The sequence below is a fragment of the Phacochoerus africanus genome, chromosome 9 (assembly GCF_016906955.1).
Source record: "Phacochoerus africanus isolate WHEZ1 chromosome 9, ROS_Pafr_v1, whole genome shotgun sequence".
NCBI lineage: Eukaryota > Metazoa > Chordata > Mammalia > Artiodactyla > Suidae > Phacochoerus > Phacochoerus africanus.
In genome coordinates, this window is record NC_062552.1 from 26,329,283 (window position 1) to 26,346,418 (window position 17,136).

At 49.8% G+C, this 17,136-nt stretch overlaps 1 protein-coding gene and 1 long non-coding RNA gene across 8 annotated transcripts; one reads left to right on the forward strand and one right to left on the reverse strand.

The window, feature by feature from the left end:
- Nucleotides 1-553: 553 nt before the first annotated feature.
- LOC125135033 (uncharacterized) lies at nt 554-2,868 on the reverse strand. Its single transcript, XR_007136888.1, has 2 exons — nt 2,795-2,868; nt 554-2,579 (listed from the first exon to the last, which is right to left on the reverse strand). It is a non-coding gene; the product is annotated as an uncharacterized LOC125135033 (long non-coding RNA).
- On the forward strand, nt 2,815-14,744 carry BRD2 (bromodomain containing 2). 7 transcript variants are annotated; one of them, XM_047794642.1, is made up of 13 exons: nt 2,815-3,267; nt 5,830-7,154; nt 8,770-9,073; nt 9,703-9,840; nt 10,250-10,388; nt 10,472-10,686; nt 10,783-11,157; nt 11,643-11,771; nt 11,958-12,209; nt 12,327-12,592; nt 13,215-13,519; nt 13,765-13,887; nt 13,998-14,744. In XM_047794642.1, exons 2-13 carry the CDS (start codon nt 7,126-7,128, stop codon nt 14,132-14,134), a joined length of 2,412 nt encoding a protein of 803 aa, XP_047650598.1. In that variant the 5' UTR covers nt 2,815-3,267; nt 5,830-7,125; the 3' UTR covers nt 14,135-14,744. The 7 variants fall into 7 exon arrangements, with proteins under 7 accessions (XP_047650598.1, XP_047650603.1, XP_047650602.1 ...); XM_047794647.1 differs by lacking the exon at nt 2,815-3,267 and adding an exon at nt 3,546-3,575; XM_047794646.1 differs by lacking the exon at nt 2,815-3,267 and adding an exon at nt 4,594-4,687.
- Nucleotides 14,745-17,136: the final 2,392 nt, after the last annotated feature.

The window sequence follows — 17,136 nt, forward strand, 5'->3', positions numbered from 1 at the left end:
ATTCCTGGCTTTGCTCAGTGGGTTAAGGATCCGGCGTTGCCATGAGCTGTGGTATAGGTCGCAGATGTAGTTTGGGTCCTATGTTGCTGTAGTTGTGGTGTAGGCTGGTGGCAATTCAACCCCTAGCCTGGGAAATTCCATATACCACAGGTATGACCCTAAAAAGACAAAAATAAATAAATAAAATAAAATACAATAGAGTAAAGTAAAATAAAGGAAAAAAGACTATAACAGAGAGTTCTCCTGTGGCTCAGTAGGTTAAGGGTCACGTGTTGTCACTGCAGTGGCTCAGGTTGCTACTGTGGTGTGCATTCAATCCCTGGCCTAGGAACTTCCACATGCTGTGGGCACGGCCAAACAAACAAACAAACAAAAGCTTATGATCAAAGTGCAATCATAAGATAAATGGACACCAAAGAATGAGCAGTCAACTCAATTTGAAAGGTGAGAGTAGGCTTTTCAGATGATGGTATTTGGGCTTAGGTGGACTGGGGAAAAGCCTATTCCGCATAGTGAGCAGAATGTGTAAAAGACAGAGGCATAAAACAAAATGGTACATCTGGGGAACATTTTAATACAGCTGGAGTACAGGGCTCAAGAGGAAGTGGCTAGACATGAGGCTGGACAGGTAGGCAGACCTTTCTGCCAAGCACAGGAATTTGGACTTGATCACAACAGGCAATGAGGAATTAATACAGCGCTTAAACAGTAGCATATGGCCAGAGTTGTATTTTGGAAAGTTGGTTCCTGGCGGTACTGTGGTGAGGTAGAGAGGAAAATCTACAGCAACACTGTCCAACAGAACTTTCTTCAATGATGGAAATGTTCTATAATTTGTGCTGTCCAGTGTGACAGCCTTGAGCCACAGGCAGCTACTGAGAACTTAAAATGTGGCCAATGCATCCAAGGAACTAAATTTAGAGCCATATTTAATGTTAATTTAAACAGCCACAAGTGGCTAGTGGCTACCATATTGGACAGTGCAACTTTAGAGATAGTGGAATCAGGAAGCTATTGATAGAGCTCTGGTGGTAAGACTAGGACAGAGTGTGAGCCATGGCAATATTACAGGCAAAATGTGAAGTCTAGGGAATGTAAAGTTGTGAGAAAAAGAAATCAGGAATGGCTCCCAGATTCTAGGCTTTATAACTGAATAGCTGCCATCAACTAGGATAATATAGAAGGAACAGGTCTAGAGTGTATACATATTGTATCAATTTTGAACTCCTGAGGGTTATCCAAGCAGTAAAATTTAGTGGTGAGTTCAGCTCTGGAGAGTTGTCTAAAGAAAAAGATTTGCGAAGCTTTGACCCATTGAGTGAGATTATACAGGGAAGATGAAAAGAACTAGAAGTGAGGCAAAATTCTGGCAAAAATCCACAGGGGCTAAAGAAGAGTCCACGAAAAGAGACCAGAGGAAAAGTTGGACAAGCAAGAAAAGAAATAAGTACAAACTGGTCACAAAAATCAAGGCTGTAGAGAATTTCAGGAAGCATGATCAAATGTCAAATACTTCAGAGAGGTCAAATAAGATGAGAACTGGTAAGTGCTTCCTGATTTGCCAATTAGGAGGTCTTTGGTGACCTTTGCTAGGACAGCTTCAGTAGTAGAAGAAATGAGCTGAAGAATGGGGACGAGGTTGAGAGAGGAAAATTAAGACCGTTTCAGGTCTTAACTGTGCAGGAGAGCTGAGAGGTAAAAAAGAGTACAAAGGGGATGGTTTCAGGTCTTGACTGTGCAGGAGAGCTGAGAGGTAAATAAGAGTGTACAAGGGGATGCAATATTGATAAGGTTATTTCCTTTCTTTCCTTGTTTTTAGGCTGGGAAACCCATAAAAGGAAGAAGTTAAAAATGCCAATTGGGAGAAAAATGGAGGATAGCTTCAGACTAATAGCTAAATGTGACCAGGACAAAAAAGAAAAATTTCCTTAAGCTGGAGGGGACTTCTGGTACAATGGTAAAGGAACACAGACATGTCCCAGTCGGAAAGCCAAGAGTTCTGCAAGTTGGCCTTTCTGTAATGTTCCGCTTGTGGAGAGTGGGCGTTATGAATTAAAAGTAAAAAATCTGAACCACATTCTGAGGATCAAGGGAGGGAGTATTGCCTATGAACAATAAAAGATCTGCTTTAGCTGGCAACCATCACTGGATCAGATTTTTATGGGTTTCAAGACTGAGCAAAGGGTAAAGCCTTAGAAAAAGCAGAAGTTTTAAACGGTGGAGGCAAGTCCAGAAAAAAAGTAAAAGTGTTAGGTTTTGCAGAAGGCAGAGGAGCCCAAGCACTGGCAGGTCTCAACGAAGTCTTCGTAGATTCGGGTGAAATGAGAAGTTATAAAGCAGCCTAAGACAAACAGGTCAAACAAAATGCCCACATCAACCTCCCGCGCCTCATCTCCCCGCCGCAGGCATGACGAGGGTGGTTGATAAAACTCCGTCTCCCGACGTGGAACCACACTACACCCCATCCTGCAAACCCTTAAAACTCCAGGTCCAGGCGCCATTCTCCTCCACTGACAACAGCTGGGCAGCGCGCGTTTCCGCTGGACTCCGGCCAGGGCGTCCCAAGCTGCACCTTACACCTGTGGAAAAGGAACCAAGTCCAGGAGGCCGCCGGCAGTGGAGGAGGGGCCGCTGAGGCGGGAGGTCCGCGCGCAGTGCCCGCTTCCGCCCCACCCACTGCGCGCGCACTGAGCCCCGCCGCGGGAGCTGCGGCGCCCGCCCCGACGCCTGCGCACTACTGCTCTCCCTCGCTGCCTCGGGCTCTACTTTCCCTTCCCCCCCAAGTCGGTCGCACCCTTGCGCCTGCGCTGTGTGGGTTCCCGGGCTGCGGCAGCCATGCTGAACCCGTACGGAGAGGCGAGTGGGGGGGACAGGGTCGACGACAGCGAGCTAGGAAGCCGGGGATATGGAGAAGCGGCGGTATTAGAGTACTCTAGGTCTGTGAAGAAAGGTCTGGGCCTTGAGGCTCCTTTGGCCCCTTGGCGCGACCCTCAGGAACCTTCGGAAAACTGGCCCCCGTGGCGGGGGTGAGGGGGGGGACGGCTGGCACGTGACCTGGGTCAGCCAATCTGGGTGCAGCTGACGTGGCCGCGCGGTCCCGATGCTCTCCCCACCCCCCAGCTCGGTCAGGAAGGGAGGGGCTGGGGGCAACGCCCCCTCCCCCAACACAACCTCGGTTTCTGGGGGGGTGACACCCCGGATTACATCCTCCCCCCGCACCAAGCCGAAGGGAACACTGGAGCCCCCCTGGAAGGTTCCAGGATCGAGGTGAGAAGGGGCCCTTGCGGGGCGGGGATGTTGCCAGTCATTTAAGTGCCTAACCAATGATGGGGAGTCCGGGAGGATGATTTTCTTGGGGTTCAGAGAAGAATCCTAAGGATGGGAAGATTTGTCCTTCAAACAGTTTACAGCCAATGGGAGCATGGAGGGGGGCGAGCAGGAGAGGGCCCTCGTTGGGGGAGGGGAATGGCCAACCTCTGTCTCCATACCAATTGGAGGGCAAAGGGGCGTGGGGGTGGTGTGTTCCCCCTCCCCCATTCCATTCGTCCCTTGGGGGTGCAGGAGCCTGGAGCCAGGTGAGAAGGGATCCTTTTGGTGGCCGGAGGGAGGGGTGACCTCGTGGGCTGAGGAGTGGGAGTGGTGACTAGCTCCTACCCGTAGATGTAAATACTTAGAGTTGGCAACCCAGGTTGTGAACTGAGATTGTTCCCAGGCGCCCACTCCTTTTCTCCCCATAGACTGGAAGGAGCATTTCTGTGCTTCCTTTGTGTCAGCAGTAGGGAGCTGGCAGTCATCACATGGCATGGTGGAGGTTACGCTTCGAGTCCTTTATCGAATTTGTGTGCATTCACGTGGACCTGGCCTCCGGAGCCTTCGTTGCCTTGGTGGGGTCTTAGTTGAGCATGGGTCTACTCCAAACTGGGGAGGGCTTGCTGGCTGAAAACTCGGGGGTCCCCTGGGGAGCAGAAACCAGGACCAACGTGGGTCTTGGGAAGGGTTGGAAATCGTGGCTTGGGACAGGAGAGAGCGAGTCTCAGGACCTGGAATGATTTCACAGCTCCAAAGGTTTCGGGTTTCTCCAGGGTGGCGTCTTTTGCCTCTTTCACCCCCTCCCCCATTCCTGAACAGATCTCTCCTTGTGTACTGCGGGGGAGGGAACGGAAAGGAGGGAAGAGTTACTTTTCCAAATTACTGAGTAGCAGTGGCCTCCCCTGTGACTCATGTGGGGGAAGGGAGGATTGGAAGGGAGCGGAGAGCAGTGATTTTTCCGGAATGCAGGGAAATAAGCCAGAGTAATGTCTGGCTGCCCTTTCCCTTTCTAAGGCTCCGTATTCTCTCGACCTCCTAAATTTTTCTTCCCTGATCGGTCCCCTGATGGGCCTCAGAGCAGATTTGCAAGGCCCGGGTGGAGAAAAGCATATTGAGAAGGCTGGGCCACTAGGGGGAGGGGAATGGGGGAGGGGAGAAGGCCTCTGCAAAGTTGCTGTGTCATTGCTTGCCCTGCTGCAGCCTCCCGGGCGGGCTCGTCTGTGCTTTGGGGGCCGAGGCCTGATCGGAGGTGGGGGCGGGGAGGGAAAGTGAGGGGAGAGGCCGCTTTCCCTGTGCGCTCTTCCCCCCGCAGGGCTTGCCTGACTGGAGTGGTCAAGACGACGGGAGGTTGACGGCCATTTTAAACGCAGTAACCGAGGTTAGGGCTACAGGGGTGGGTGATGAGGTTGGAGTTAAAGGACCTCGGCCCTCACGAAGCTCTAGGGTGAGGGTGGGGCTCTTACATTCATTGACCGATATTAATTTCCTTTCTCAGATATGCATAGTCTTACTTTCTTGCTTGGTAGCCAGAAAAGGGGACGTGGAGAAGCAGGGAGGCCCCCCACTGAAGCCCAGGTGGGAGACATTCTTTCGCTCTCCGGCAAGGGGGCGGGGGAGCCCCAGAGATGGCTTTAGAGATCCTGACCTTGTGCTCTGGCTCTTTATTCATACGTAGTCTGTAACCCCATTCAGATTACCAGATTGTGGGAAAGATTTAATTGAGTGGGTTGGGGGGAGGGGGCGAAATTGAGCTCCCAAAATGGCTCCTGCCCCTCCTCGGAGGCGGACGGCCCGGGGGGGAGGGGAGGAAGGGAGAGGAGGGGGAGGGCTAGTCTGAGCCGCAGCCGCCGCCTCCTCCGCTCGCCCTCCTCCCTGGCGCTGACCGATGGACCAGCCGCTCCATGGGGAGGACTCCGGACCCCGGTGGGGGGGGGCTTCCACCCCCGCGACGCAAGGACCCTAAGTGCGGGGGTGCGGGCCTGCCTTCGGGGTGGGGGGAGGGCGGAGAGCGTGGGGAAAGGTCCGAGCTCGCCAGGAGGGGGAGGGTGTTCACGCTGATTCGCCCCTAGCAGGACCTGTTTTTTCCGCTGAGAGCGTGGTACCGGAATGAAGTTTGGGGGTGAGGTGGGTTTCATTTTATAGGTTACATGGTTGTGTTTGGAGATTTTGCTACCATCTGAGTTGCCTCGGTTTTTTCGGGTAGGCAGATATTTGTATTGTTAACTCAAGGTATGGTGGAAAGGATTGGAAAAGTGTCTGGGGTGCAAGTTTTTGGAACTTGGGTTGCCTTGTTGAGAAGCCTTTTAAGAATTCACAGGTGGTGGGTTTTGAGGAGCGGTTTGCCTTTGTTTTTCGGTTGCTTGACCTGGGGAAGGAAGGGGAGGGACTGGCAACCGTGTGTTTTTGATTGTGGCGCGCAAGAACGTTAGATGCCTCCTTTCGCTGCGTTGGGGAGCCTTTAGCTGTTTGCCAGAGTGGCAGGCCGTGGCTTCTAAAATGGCGTCTTCTTCCTCATTTCAGATTCTTCACTGCGGCGGCCTCCTCACTGCCGAGAACAACAACTCGCAGGCGTCCTGTGGCCACACCCCGGCGGGCCAGGCTGGCTACGCCCACGCGGCCTCCTCCAGTCCTGCTGGTCTGGCCAATGGAGGAGATACGAATGGCACGACCTGCCCGAGCTTGGCAGTCGCCAGTCGCACTGGGATCGGACGCCTGGGGAGACTTTGTTGGAAGGGGAGGCGAGGAGAGGGTGCTGCACCCCTGCCGACCTCCCTCTTTCCCGGGACTTGTCGAACCACAGCGCAGCCAATTGGTTCAAAGATGTGGCAGGTTGCTGCTTCCCTGTGGGTCTATGCGGCACTCTTCTGCCTGGTGACTGACGCTTTGGAAATGAGGCTTGTGACGTCATCGCTTCAGCGGACCAATAGGAGACGCTCCCGCGGAGAGCTGTTCCTCCCCCTTCGACTTTGCTTCCTCACGCGCGTGAGCGAGCGTGCGCGCGCGGAGGGGGTGGGGGAAATCTCGAGCACGGTGGCGCGCATGAGCGGCGAAGCTCCTCCCCCTTGCCTATATATAAAGGGCTGGCGCGGGGCTCGGCGGCGCCATTTCGCGCTGGAGTGGAGCAGCCTCTAGAACGAGCTGGAGGATTCTGCATACTTACACAGAGCCTTGAAGTCGTCCGGGGCCGCCATTACAATCCACGTCCATCCGCTTGGAAATGGCCTTCGTCTCGGCCTATGACCGGTCCCGGCGGACAGTACAGACCCTATAGAAGCCCCCGAAGCTCCCCTTTTTCGGGCCCCGCCCAATCCTCGGAGTCTGTCCACCCCCTCTACTCCGCCCTCAAGAGGATTTCAAAGATGGAGGCGGCGGCTCCCTAAACCACTTTTCGTGTTCATCCGCCTCCATCCGAGATCGAAAAGGGACCTCGTCTGCCCCGGTCGGTCCCAGCAGGAAGAGGGGATCCTTGCAGACCAACAGCGGGCGGTATTGACGACGGTGTCTGGGATCGGGGGCCGTCCTGGGGTTTGAAGAGTCCGTCCCCCTTCGCTCGCCCGCTTCTACTAAGGCCGCCGCCATTTTCTCGCTGTCCGCCTCCTGCGGAGCGCGCCAAGCTGCCGGGAGTTCTCCGAGAAACAGCGGAGAAGACTGCTTTCTCGCCGGCCCGGCCGGGTGGGGGTTGTCGCCTGGAGGGCCAAGGGCAACGGCCCCCGCCCCCCCCCCGCTTCCCGGGTTATGCTGGACTGGGAGGTAAGGGGAACCGAGGCCACCCGGACTTTACGCGGCTGAGGGCAGCGCCGGTTCCCCGCGGTCAAGATGCTGCAAAACGTGACTCCCCACAGCAAGTACGTCCGTGCGAGCCGCGTGTGGGAAGGGGACGTTGGGGGGCTGCGGCACGCGGGTGTGGGACTCCGGGTTCGGAGGGAGTACGGAATCGGCTGGGACCAATTGCTGTTTCGTGGTGCAACTGTTGGCGCTCTGGGCTCGCGGAGGGGTTGAGCGACGGTTTGGGAACCGTGGTAGCGGTCCAGATACCGCATATGGAGGGAGCACAGGTTGTCAATTTACTCGTTACTTTTCCTGCTGTGGCGTGATATTAGCCGAGTCGGGCAGGCCAAGGTTGTCGACAGAACGATGGAAGGACGACATTGATTGGGCAGCAGGTCTTGCAGGTGGTGGGTCTGGTGTCTAGCGACGGATCGTCACAGGCCTTTTTTTTGGGGGGGGGGGGGTTCGTGGTCACATCTAGTGCCTTACAGGGTTGTCATGGTGATGGAGCTTCGGAGACTGACGATGGATATTCCCAGAGTAGGGCAGAAGCATCAGTTTTTGAGTCTATAGGTTTCTAATGTGTAGGTTAGGTCATTAGATACTTGTCTTTCGGTGATTGGTACAGTTTTGTGTTGAGAGGTGTGTGCTTTGTTGTAGAGAATTTTTAAAAAATACCTTCGAGTGTTTCAGGGTGGAAGGGTGGAGCTAGGGATCCTCTGGTCCAGTTCTGCGGATGTAAACAATGAGATCTCCGTGTAAAGTCTTACAGTCTTAGGCCCTGAGAACCACTTGGTCTTGAGCACCAGAGGGAGTGTAAACTTGCACTGTTACCTGGCCTTTGATTTCAAGAGTTGATGCTACAGTGGGAATTGCTAGTGGCATTGCAGTTTTTGGCAGGGGTGGGGGGCAGTTTATACCACTTTGAGGGAACTTGCTGACCTTGACTATTTGGACAGCTCTATTTTTTGAGTCTCTTGGAGGAGACAGAATTTGCGAATAATTAATTTCTGAGGGCTGGCAGCTTCGGATATTCCAGGCTGTGAAGTCTGTTAAATACTCTTTTTTTTTTTTTTTTAAATAAACTTGAGTTGGTGTGGTTTTCTGTTAGTCTTGTTTTTGTTTTAGAGTTAACTATCCAGAGCTTGTGGAGAATGCTGATCATTTCTGTGCAGATGGAGTCTGAGGTGTCAGTCACATCAGCGTTTTATGCAATTTTCCTATTCTGTTTCCTTTTTTCACCTGCTTCCTTTAGGCTCAACCACCATGGCAACCACCAAGCCCCTAGTGAGGAGGAAGCTTGGGGCTTGAGTTTCTCAGCTCCACCCTTTTTGCTTAAGCCTCATCCCCATAAGACTGTGATTTTCTGATGGCTGTGCTTTATGAGAAACTACTTTGGCTTTCTCATTTTAAATTTACCAAACAGATGAAAGACCCCATCAGACTTCAGAATGTAGGGCCTAGGTGGGTATAGTAAAATAAAGAAAAGGTGGGAGGAGGTACAGGAACAAAAGCTTCAAGGATTGTTTGGATACTGGTTCTGATTAAGATCCAGTTTCGTAATCTTGACTGCTTTTAATTAGGTTCCACGCATGGATTTATTGAGGGTAAATAGTGTGAATTAGTGTAAATTGCATATTCTACCGCTTTCCACAAGGTTGCTACTTTTAATGTTGTTTTCTGTCTTCACAGGCTCCCTGGGGAGGGGAATGCAGGGTTACTGGGGCTGGGCCCAGAGGCAGCAGCGCCTGGGAAAAGGATTCGAAAGCCCTCTCTGTTGTATGAGGGATTTGAGAGCCCTACAATGGCCTCAGTGCCGGCTTTGCAACTAACCCCTGCCAACCCACCACCTCCAGAGGTGTCGAATCCCAAAAAGCCAGGACGGGTTACCAACCAGCTACAGTACCTACACAAGGTGGTGATGAAGGCTTTGTGGAAGCATCAGTTCGCGTGGCCCTTCCGGCAGCCTGTGGATGCTGTCAAACTGGGTCTGCCGGTGAGTAGAGAGATTGGAGTGGGGGAGGTATAGAAATGGAGAAGAATGTGTGTGAGTGGAAGTGGGCTGCCTAGTATAGGTGCTGCGGCCCCTAGGGAATTTCCGTCTCTACCCTGTAGAGATAGCCACCAGATTGCTGGATTCTTGGTCCTTTGTGATTAATCCAACCGCTTGCTATCTTGGCATCTCTCATTGTGCCCTCCATGTGTCCTTCCTTAACTTTTGTGCCCTGGCTCCATTTTACAGATTCCCACCCCAGGTTGGGAGAGGACCACGGTGGCCAAAATTCTTAGCTTCTTCCTCTCCCTCATGCAGCCCATGGATAGCCAGCCCCAGAGGTAATGTCACAGGACGGGGAACTGTCCAGAGTGGGTGGGAGGTGGGTGGTTAGAGAAAGGCAGTAGATGCCTCCCTATGTGTGGGTCATAAGAAATCTGTTCCACATGTTTTTTTTCTGTCCCTTAGTTTTTTAATTGGGGCCGCAGTTTAGGGAACTGTATTTCTTTGATGCATAGGGCGGGTGTGCGTATGTCTGTGTGTGTGTTGGGGTCAGTAGTTTGCTTAGGTTAGAAGGCATTTGTCATTCTGTGGTTCTGACCTACTATTTTTCTTTTTTTTTTCTTTTTTAGGATTATCACAAAATTATAAAGCAGCCAATGGATATGGGTACTATTAAGAGAAGACTTGAAAACAACTATTATTGGGCTGCATCAGAGTGTATGCAAGATTTCAATACCATGTTCACTAACTGTTACATCTACAACAAGGTGAGTTTTAAGTCCTTCACTGCAGAGTTTCAGAGTGTTAGGATCTAGAAAATCTGAGTTCCAAAAGGTAGCACTGAAAACGGTGATGTGGCTTCAGAGTTATGGAGATTTTTTTTTTTAAATAGAACACTTCATACTTGTGGCTGATGGCCCTATTTCTCAAAACTCTCCAGAGACCTGGGTAGAGCAGGAACTATTTTTTTATCAGCTCTTCTGAACTTTATCCCTTTGTTGCATTTTGAAGGACAGAAATGGGAGAGAAGGATATTTGGTGGCACAACATAGATAATTCTCAGTATTTGTTAATAGTTGTATGAGGGGGTGGTGATGTGTAGAGGTAGGAATTCTTCAGAGGAAAATGATTTGCCTCTTGTGCTGACATTTGAAACTTTTTGTTTGATTTTTGTAGCCCACTGATGATATTGTCCTGATGGCACAAACGCTGGAAAAGATCTTCCTACAGAAAGTGGCATCAATGCCACAAGAGGAACAAGAACTCGTGGTGACTATCCCTAAGAACAGCCACAAGAAGGGGGCCAAATTGGCAGGTAGGAAGAATAGGAGTTTTGCTAATGGAGCCCAAAAGATAAGAAAGATAATCAAACTAAACTGTTTTTTCCTCCTCCCCTAGCACTCCAGGGCAGTATCACCAGTGCCCATCAGGTGCCTGCAGTCTCTTCTGTGTCTCACACAACCTTGTATACTCCACCACCCGAGATACCTACCACTGTCCTCAACATTCCCCACCCATCGGTCATCTCTTCGCCCCTTCTCAAGTCCTTGCACTCCGCTGGACCCCCGCTCCTTGCTGTCTCTGCAGCTCCCCCAGCCCAGCCCCTTGCCAAGGTATACATCTGTGGATATTTTGGGGGCAATGAGGAGGAAAGGCTTTCAATGAGGTGGACACAGGATAAAAGGCTCCCATCTTGTTTTTCTCTGCAGAAAAAAGGGGTAAAACGAAAAGCAGATACTACCACCCCTACGCCTACAGCCATTCTGGCTCCTGGCTCCCCAGCTAGCCCTCCCGGGGGTCTTGAGCCTAAGGCAGCACGGCTTCCCCCTATGCGTAGAGAGAGTGGCCGTCCCATCAAGCCCCCACGCAAAGACTTGCCTGACTCTCAGCAGCAACACCAGAGCTCCAAGAAAGGAAAGCTGTCAGAACAATTGAAACATTGCAATGGCATCTTGAAGGAGTTGCTTTCGAAGAAGCATGCTGCTTATGCCTGGCCTTTCTATAAACCAGTGGACGCTTCTGCTCTTGGCCTGCATGACTACCATGACATCATTAAGCACCCCATGGACCTCAGCACTGTCAAGGTACCCACTGCATGGGGCAGATGGGATACTCAGGCAGTGATTAGAACCTAGGGTTCAATAAAAGTCACTTAATGGGCACACAGCAATCTTGGTATTTTACTTTTACAAAATAGTAACAGGGCAGAAGGTGAAGTTCTTGTTAAGAGTCTATAGTTCCTGTGATGGGTTTTGTGTTCAGAGCATCACTGCTCGTTTCCAATTAAGTTCTACCTCTGTTGGGAGTTAAGAGTAGGAAGGTTAAGGGGTGGGATAGTGAGAGGCCATCCACCCTCCCCTTTCACTTAGAAATGATTTTTTTTTCTAGACATATATGTTTCTTCAACCTACCCAAATTCCTTTGACTTCAAACTTGAACCCCAGGGCATAGATCGTTAAGGTCACCCCCACTGTGCTCTCAGAGAGGGCTATTCTTGTGGTGTCTGGGGCTGGCAGGGAAAGGTGAGTCTCCCTGCCTGTGCAGCTTCTGATGCTGCCTCCTTCTGCAGCGGAAGATGGAGAATCGTGATTACCGAGACGCACAGGAGTTTGCTGCTGATGTGCGGCTTATGTTCTCCAACTGTTATAAGTACAATCCTCCAGACCACGATGTTGTGGCCATGGCGCGAAAGTTACAGGTGAGTGTCAGGGTTGGAGTTTAAACAATAAATGGATCTGGGGAGAGAAGTTTTGTCACCTGTTGCACAACCTCAATGTGAGGATTTCCTAATCTGTACAGTTGTAGATTGAAGCCACCAAATGGTCTGTTGTGATCGGGGCACTGTCCACTAGCATGGATTTGAGTCTGCCTGTCCCTTTTCTAGGATGTATTTGAGTTCCGTTATGCCAAGATGCCAGATGAACCGCTAGAACCGGGTCCTTTACCAGTCTCGACTGCCTTGCCTCCTGGCTTGGCCAAGTCGTCTTCAGAGTCCTCTAGTGAGGAAAGTAGCAGTGAGAGCTCTTCTGAGGAGGAGGAGGAGGAAGATGAGGAGGAGGAAGAGGAGGAAGAAGAGAGTGAAAGCTCTGACTCTGAGGAAGAAAGAGCTCATCGCTTGGCTGAACTGCAAGAACAGGTAATATCTTTACTGAGTAAGGTTCATGGTCTATTTTTGCCCTAAATTTTTTCATTGCTTTAGTTTTTATTGACTTACTTATCTTTCCCCTTTCGCATAATCCTTTTGCTTCTCTAGCTTCGAGCAGTACATGAACAACTGGCTGCCCTGTCCCAAGGCCCAATATCAAAGCCCAAGCGGAAGAGGGAAAAAAAAGAGAAAAAGAAGAAACGGAAGGCAGAGAAGCATCGGGGCCGAGCTGGGGCTGATGAAGATGACAAAGGGCCTCGGGCACCCCGCCCATCTCAACCCAAGAAGTCCAAGAAAGCAAGTGGCAGTGGGGGTGGCAGTGCTGCTACATTGGGTCCTCCTGGCTTTGGACCTTCTGGAGGAAGTGGCACCAAGTGAGTTCCAACAGGGTAGGAAGCAAAGACAGCTTGGGTATTTCTATAATCTCTCTAGGGGAGGATGATTTCTCCCACTCCTTACAAAGTTTTCTCTAAACCAGGGACCAACGGGTTTTTTTCTATAAATGGCCTGGTGATGAAATAAACTTTGAAAGTTTCTCAAAGCTGCTTCACTCAGACAGTGTACTATGAAAGCAGCCATGGGTGGATATGTAAACATGAGTGTGGCTGTGTTCCAGTAAAGTCCTATTTACAGAAACAGGTGGCAGGCCAGATTTGTTTGTTGGGCTATAGTTTGCCTGATCTTTCTCTAAACCAATTAATCGATACTTTTTTGGTATGTTTTCTGTGGTATAGGGCAAGTTATGCTTTAAGGAGCAAAAAAAGTGGACCTGTGCCAGGGTATTTACTTGGTTTTCAAGGCCCCAAATTAATGTAAGATGTTTGGCGTGTAAGAAGCTCTGCTTCCCTGATTGAGTGTCCCAGAGGCCCACCTCTGATTCACCTGATGGAAAAATAGTTATGCTTCAGGCAGAAGATCCAGATCACTGGGCTGAACAGTAAGAACTTGTCGATGCTCCCGTAATTGACTCTTTTTTTTTTTTTTTTTTGCTCATAGACTCCCCAAAAAGGCCACAAAGACAGCCCCACCTACCCTGCCTGCAGGTTATGATTCAGAGGAGGAGGAAGAAAGCAGGCCCATGAGTTATGATGAAAAGCGGCAGCTGAGCCTGGACATCAACAAGTTGCCTGGGGAGAAGCTAGGCCGAGTTGTACACATAATCCAAGCCAGGGAGCCCTCTTTACGTGACTCAAATCCAGAAGAAATTGAGATTGATTTTGAAACGCTCAAGCCATCCACGCTTAGAGAGCTTGAACGCTATGTCCTTTCCTGCCTACGAAAGAAACCTCGGAAGCCCTATAGTGAGTATGAAAAGAGGTCCACCAGTTAATTCGGCAAATCCTCATGAGGTTCTGAGGACAATTTAGACAAAGATGGGGGGGGGGTATGCCTTGAAGCACTTGTGATTGTCAGCTCCTGGGATGATGGAGGTTGGATGATTAGTTGCTTGCTTCCCAGTGTTCATTAAAGGAATTTGGCAACAATGTGGGGCAGAAAAACTCAGGTGCTTCTGGTTGCCTTAAAATCCTGTTGCTTTTTTTTGTAGCTATTAAGAAACCTGTGGGAAAGACAAAGGAGGAACTGGCTTTGGAGAAGAAGCGGGAACTAGAAAAGCGCTTACAGGATGTTAGTGGGCAGCTCAACTCCACCAAAAAGCCCCCCAAGAAAGGTGGGTGTCTTGTAAGCCACTGAATTCACTATATTCTCCCTCTTGACTGTCTTTTCTTGAGAAATGGAAATCAGACTTAAACATCTTTCAACCTCAACTTTGTTCTGCAGCGAGTGAGAAAACAGAGACATCATCGGCACAGCAGGTAGCAGTGTCACGCCTCAGCGCTTCCAGTTCCAGCTCAGATTCCAGCTCCTCCTCTTCATCTTCCTCTTCTTCAGACACCAGTGATTCAGACTCAGGCTAAGGGGCCAGGCCAGATGGGGCAGGAGGCTCCGCAGGACCGGACCCCTAGACCACCCTGCCCCACCCCTTCCCTCCCTTTGCTGTGACACTTCCTCATCTCACCCCCCCTCCCCCCACTGTAGGAGAGCTGGCTCTGCAGGGGGAGGGATGCAGGGACAATTTCTGAAGGAGGGACATAAATGGACAAAATAAGACTGAGTTCCCAGCCCCATTGAAAGTGACCTCTTGGGCATAGGGCTCCCATTCGAAATGACTGAGGTGGGGCAGGGGTACAGGGTGGGACTGGGCAAAGGCCCTGATAAGGGGTTACCTGAGGCCGTAGCTGCCCTGCTCACTTGTAAGGGCCCTGTTTTGAGGTTGTTTTGTTCTAATTTATTTTAAGCTAGGTAAGGCTGAGGGGGTGGGGCCATGGTCCCCTCGGCTTCCATGGGGAGGGAGGAAGGGGGAACTCTTTTTTTACGTTGACTTTTTTTTTTTCTACTCTTTTTCCCTTTTCCTTCTGCTCCAATTTGGGGCTCCTGGGGGTTTAGTCATCTCCCCATTCAGTCCCCCTGGATTGTCTTTTCTTTGTCTGTTGATTCTAACTTGTAAATAAAGAAAATATTATTCAAGTTCTGAGTTCATTATCTTAATTACATTTTTTGTAGTGCTTCAACAGGAATGTGATACAATTGAGAATTTTGAAGAAAGTATTTCTGAGCTGTTTTAAGTCAGTAGGCTGTTGGTGTGGTGATGAAAACGCTGCCCTCTGTAAAGTAAGAAATGATTAAAAAATCTGCCCTCTGTAAGGGTGAATCCTCCAAAATAAACCTTAAGGTTCACAGTTTATTCTCACTTACATGAAAAACAAAAACCTTGTGGTTTATTCATGCCCTAACTTAAGATGTGAAAGGGATAGGAGGTAGCCAAGAGCGATGGTTTTTGCATTGGGCATCTGCCTTAAGGCAGTGTGCCTACTGTTTTGTAGTTTTTTTCCTTTTTAAGGCCGCAGGCATGTCATATGGAGGTTCCCAGGCTAGGGGGACCTACGCCACAGCCACAGCAATGCAGGAGCTTTAACCTACTGAGCGAGGCCAGGGATCGAATCCACAAACTCTTGGTTCCTAGTTGGATTTGTTTCCACTGTGCCATGATGGGAACTTGAAAACTGAATTTTTAAAGGAAGGCTGCGGAGTAGGGATTTAAAGCAAATGATTTATTTTGCTACAGTGCCAGAAATGGTGTAAGGGTAATTTTGAAAGCGAAATTGGTAATTTTGAAAGCGAAATTGGACCCCAATGGTGATCCTCAGTTGCTTGTCACATACTTGGATTCTAACCTTTTTAAAAACTTGTGGTTTGGGATTCTACCTGAAGTCTTAATTGGGGCCTGGGCAAGGACTGAAGCTGGTTGGAGTTAATTCGGAGTTATTCTCTCTGAGGCTTGCCAAAAATAATAGAGGACTCCCTGGGCAGTGAGAAAGGGACTGCTGGAGAGCTAGGAAGGAGATGTGGCAGTGGTAGAAGGGAGCTGATCTGATCTGCTTTTCCCCTTCCTGGATCATCACCCTAGTTCAAGTTCTGCAAGATCGACACTAGCAGATCTGTCACCGTGGTTTACATGTGGGGAGTAGGGAAAGGTGTGTCACTAGGCAACAAACAGTTTTAAATAAAAACTCAAGTTCGAGCAGCGGACTATGCAAAGATCTGTAAAGAATTTGGAGGGGAAGGTTTCCATCTGTGAGGTTTTTGAGAACTGTTCAGACATCTCAGAAGGATGAGTAGTGTTTCTTTCAGGAAGGATGGGAGTGAACACTCAGCCAAAGAAACAGTGATGCTAACTACCTGAGAAAAGGTTGCTGAGACCGCAGGCATGAGAGGGTACACTCTTCAAAGAAGGCCAGAAAGTTGGGAAGAGCTCAATCGAGGATGTTATTTAGGCCGCAATAGGAGTTTGAATTTTTAACCTGCAGCCTTTAATAACAGTTGTCATTTATTGAGCACTTGCTATGTACTAAAGCACTGTACTAAAAACAACCTGTAAACTCATTTGGTCCTCATTATAGTCCTCTGAGGTAAGTCTTACCTCCATTTAGCAGGTCGAGAAATGAGACAAGTTAAAGGAACTTGCCCAAAGTTGCAACAGCCAATGAGTACCGGAAGTGGGATTTGAACCGAGCAATCTGGCTCCAGAACTACTCCACCAGAATTCCAATACTGTGGGCTGGTGGGGAGCTGGGAGTCACACCTACTTGGAAGAAATCGCATTAGGGAGAATCACTGTTGGGTTTGGGGGCCATTGAGAATGGATGCAGAGTGACAATTTAGAAAGCGATTGCAGCGCTAGGTGTGAGGATAGTGGTTTGGAATGGAGACAGGGCAAAGTGCAGATGTGGATAGATTTGAAAACTATGCGGGGAATAAAATGGATGGCACTATTCTCTGAAGGTTTTTTTGGCTGTGTTTTTGTTTTTTGCCATACCCAGGCCAGGGATTGAACTAGAGCCACAGCAATGACAACACTAGATCCTTAACCCACTGAGTCATGAGAGAACTCCACAAAGGTTCTTATCTCCACGTACCAGAGGAAGAGCAGAGGAAGAGCAGAGTTGTATGTGAATATATATCTATATCGCTCAGAGTCCCAGAGCTTTCCAGTAGTGGAACTTTGATTGTTCCTTGACTAAAGGAACACCACAGGGCTGAGGTGGCATTCAAGTGTGAATGTAACTGGGCTAGGCTTGCCTAAGGGGCAGGAGTTCTGAGGCCCATCTTAATAACCAGGGAGGGTCTTTGGCGCCACCTGGTGAGCATGTTATCCACGAAGTCCTGAATCTATTCTAGATATTTTTGTGCCCCTCCCATTTTAGATTCTTCTTTTCCTGTACATCAGCTCTTGAAATACAAACCTTCACTGTCCCTTATCTCCCTTTACCTCTGAATCATTTGCTGTGGCTTCCCCTGATTCTTCGATACCATGGCTTCCTAGCTCTCATCCTTTTTTTTTAGTCTTTTCTAGGACTGC